This window comes from Penaeus chinensis, chromosome 4, assembly GCF_019202785.1.
Source record: "Penaeus chinensis breed Huanghai No. 1 chromosome 4, ASM1920278v2, whole genome shotgun sequence".
In the NCBI taxonomy this organism is placed as follows: domain Eukaryota; kingdom Metazoa; phylum Arthropoda; class Malacostraca; order Decapoda; family Penaeidae; genus Penaeus; species Penaeus chinensis.
In genome coordinates, this window is record NC_061822.1 from 11107198 (window position 1) to 11109697 (window position 2500).

Here is a 2500-nt window from a genome sequence, read left to right on the forward strand (position 1 = left end):
CTTTTACGTGTTGACCTCATTAGACAACGACTCCCAAGGCTTGTAAGCAAAGACACCTAAGAAGATTCAGCGAACAGTTTTTGCAGCGAAATCAGAGGAAAATCCGACAGGAAAACGAGCCATTAGGCAGCCTCGGTCTTGCATATGCTGAAGACATCTTGCAAGATCGTGATGAAATAGTGTACGTCCTGAAAGCTGTTGTAGAGCGGCGCCGGAGTTATCCTCATCGCGTTGGGAAGGCGGACGTCGCACTTGGAGAGAGAGAGAGAAAAGGGGATTATTATTTACAGGTATGAGGGAATTAGGAGGGTGAAGGGTGATGCATTCAGAATGGCGTTTTCAAGGTATAATTCTTGTCTTTTGTGGAAAAAGGGCTGGTAAGTTCATTGTATATCTTGTTGATTTCTATCTATTCACACACACAAACAAACAAACAAACAAACACACCCACACACACACACACACACACACACACACACACACACACACACACACACACACACACACACACACACATGCACACGTACACGTTTCTAAAACTAGCTAGCTGACTGAGTGAACGAGAAAACTCACCACCACGCCACGTTTTTGCAGCTCCTTGTGGACCTGATGGAGCGGGTACGAGAACTCCAGGGAGAGCTGACTTCCTCTCTCGTTGACGTCCTCTGGTGTAATGATCGTGGTTGTAGGGACATCGGTGTCGCCGATGCTGAAGTGGGCCTTCAGAAGGAGCTCTAAGTAACCTGTCAGAAGGAACTGCTTGTCCAGGATCTTATCCATCCCCACTTCGTCGAATATCTGTGGAATAGGGCACGGTTCCAGAAAATTATAATGAATTTGTCCTTAAGGAAATGGACATTGCTAATTAGAATTCTCTTTACGCCGGGTGCAGCGAAGTCTGCTGCAGGCGAGGTTTAAGAATTTTAGCCCAGGGAAATATAAAGTTGGAATTGTTCACCTTTGACTTAAAAAGACCTCACATCTGTTCAACGCAATACCGTCAACCAAATTTCTTTAAGAAAAAAATCCTCACCTCCAGACTGGCTTTCACGAGAGCCACAAGAATTGGCGGCGGGTTGCACAGCCTGAAGCCATCGATGCCGGGCGCCGTGTCGCAGCCGTCGCGCATCTGGAACCGCGTCGATTCCTTGTTGCTCCACCAGCCCTTGAGGTGAGGCGCGTCCCGCTGCTCGTGCCGCTTGTTCACGTACGCCCCGCCGATGCACCCCGGCCCGCTGTTCAGGTACTGCGGGGGTTTGCACGGGTCAGGGTTGCAACAAAGGATATTTAATCATGCATAGCTAAAGCGCCATCTGTACTTGTGAATGTGTGATTTTGCAATGGGACTTGGGTAGTTGTATTTTAAGGTATTTGCATGTGTCGGTGTGTGCGTGTGCGTGCGTGACGCGTCACATGTGTGATGAGAGAAAACAAAATGACTAACTATATGAATCCCAGAAGAAACCTATATATGAAAGTAAGAAAAGAAGAAAAAATAGACCCACAGTCAAGCAGTCTAGCCCCCCAACCCAAACAGTCCACTTATAAACTCACCTTATAAGTGCACCAGCAAGCGAAGTCAACGCCCCACTTATCGAGTTCCAGGCGCACGTTCCCCACGGCGTGAGCGACGTCCCAACCCACGAGGCAGCCCTCCTCCCGCGCTGCCTTCGTGATGGTCTCCATGTCGAACTTCTGCCCCGTGTAGTACTGGACGCCGCTCAGACACACGACGGCGATGCTGGAGCCTTGTTCTCTGATCACCTGGCCAATGGAAGGTCGTTTTGTAATGCTGGTTGTATCCTATTCCGTTCTCTGTGTCACGATTTATTTCGTCGTTTATTCAACACATATTTCAGGTGGTCATTGATTTTTTCCAGAGTGTAGACTGAAACTGTATGTTTTTTTAGAGTAAAAGTCGCGAAGTACAAGTAAATGTGAATTATCGTTCGCTTTCACTACCTTTAGAATATCTTCTGTGCGGAGCGTGCTTTCGCCTTCTCTGGGGTTGATCTCCAACACCGCTTCGTTAGGGTCGAAACCTCGAAGTTCCGCCTGGGATCTCATGGCGTACTGGATGAAGAGGGATGGCTCGATTATTCGTGCACTTGTACATTGCAAAGTTATTCAAGCACTTAAGAATACGTATGTTCCTTTTGTAAAGGACACGCACATCAAATCAAATGCTTCGTCCTCAGGATTGTTAACTTGAAATTCAGCACCAGAGCGTTCAGTTTGAATCCAAATACTTCAGTGGGATATATATATGTAAAAAATGAAAAAAAAAATGCTGTAACCCTAATTAATGATAGCAATAGCAAAGATTCACAACTGTGGTTTCCGACTTACTCTGTCTGAAGGAAACGCGTGGCCTTCGAGGAGGATTTTGAAGCGGGTTTGCGTTGGCTGGTAGAAGGAGAGGAGTAACAGGTGAAGATTGACTGTCAGGCCATTCATGAGACAGACACTGGACGGGTCGGCGCCTACCAGTCTCCCGAGC

The 2500-nt window shown here is 47.4% G+C and overlaps 1 protein-coding gene across 1 annotated transcript in view; it reads right to left on the reverse strand.

Annotated features, from left to right (window-relative positions):
• Window positions 1-2500, reverse strand: part of LOC125025096 (kynureninase-like) — an 8004-nt gene that overhangs the window by 481 nt on the left and 5023 nt on the right. Inside the window, exons 4-9 of the mRNA XM_047613007.1 lie at window positions 2350-2500; window positions 1963-2073; window positions 1555-1764; window positions 1034-1246; window positions 574-798; window positions 1-251 (exon numbers count right to left, since the gene is read on the reverse strand). The exon at window positions 1-251 is cut by the window's left edge and continues 481 nt beyond it; the exon at window positions 2350-2500 is cut by the window's right edge and continues 66 nt beyond it. Coding sequence (XP_047468963.1) covers window positions 123-251; window positions 574-798; window positions 1034-1246; window positions 1555-1764; window positions 1963-2073; window positions 2350-2500 — 1039 coding nt within the window. The 3' untranslated portion in view covers window positions 1-122. The remainder of the gene's footprint in view (window positions 252-573; window positions 799-1033; window positions 1247-1554; window positions 1765-1962; window positions 2074-2349) is intronic.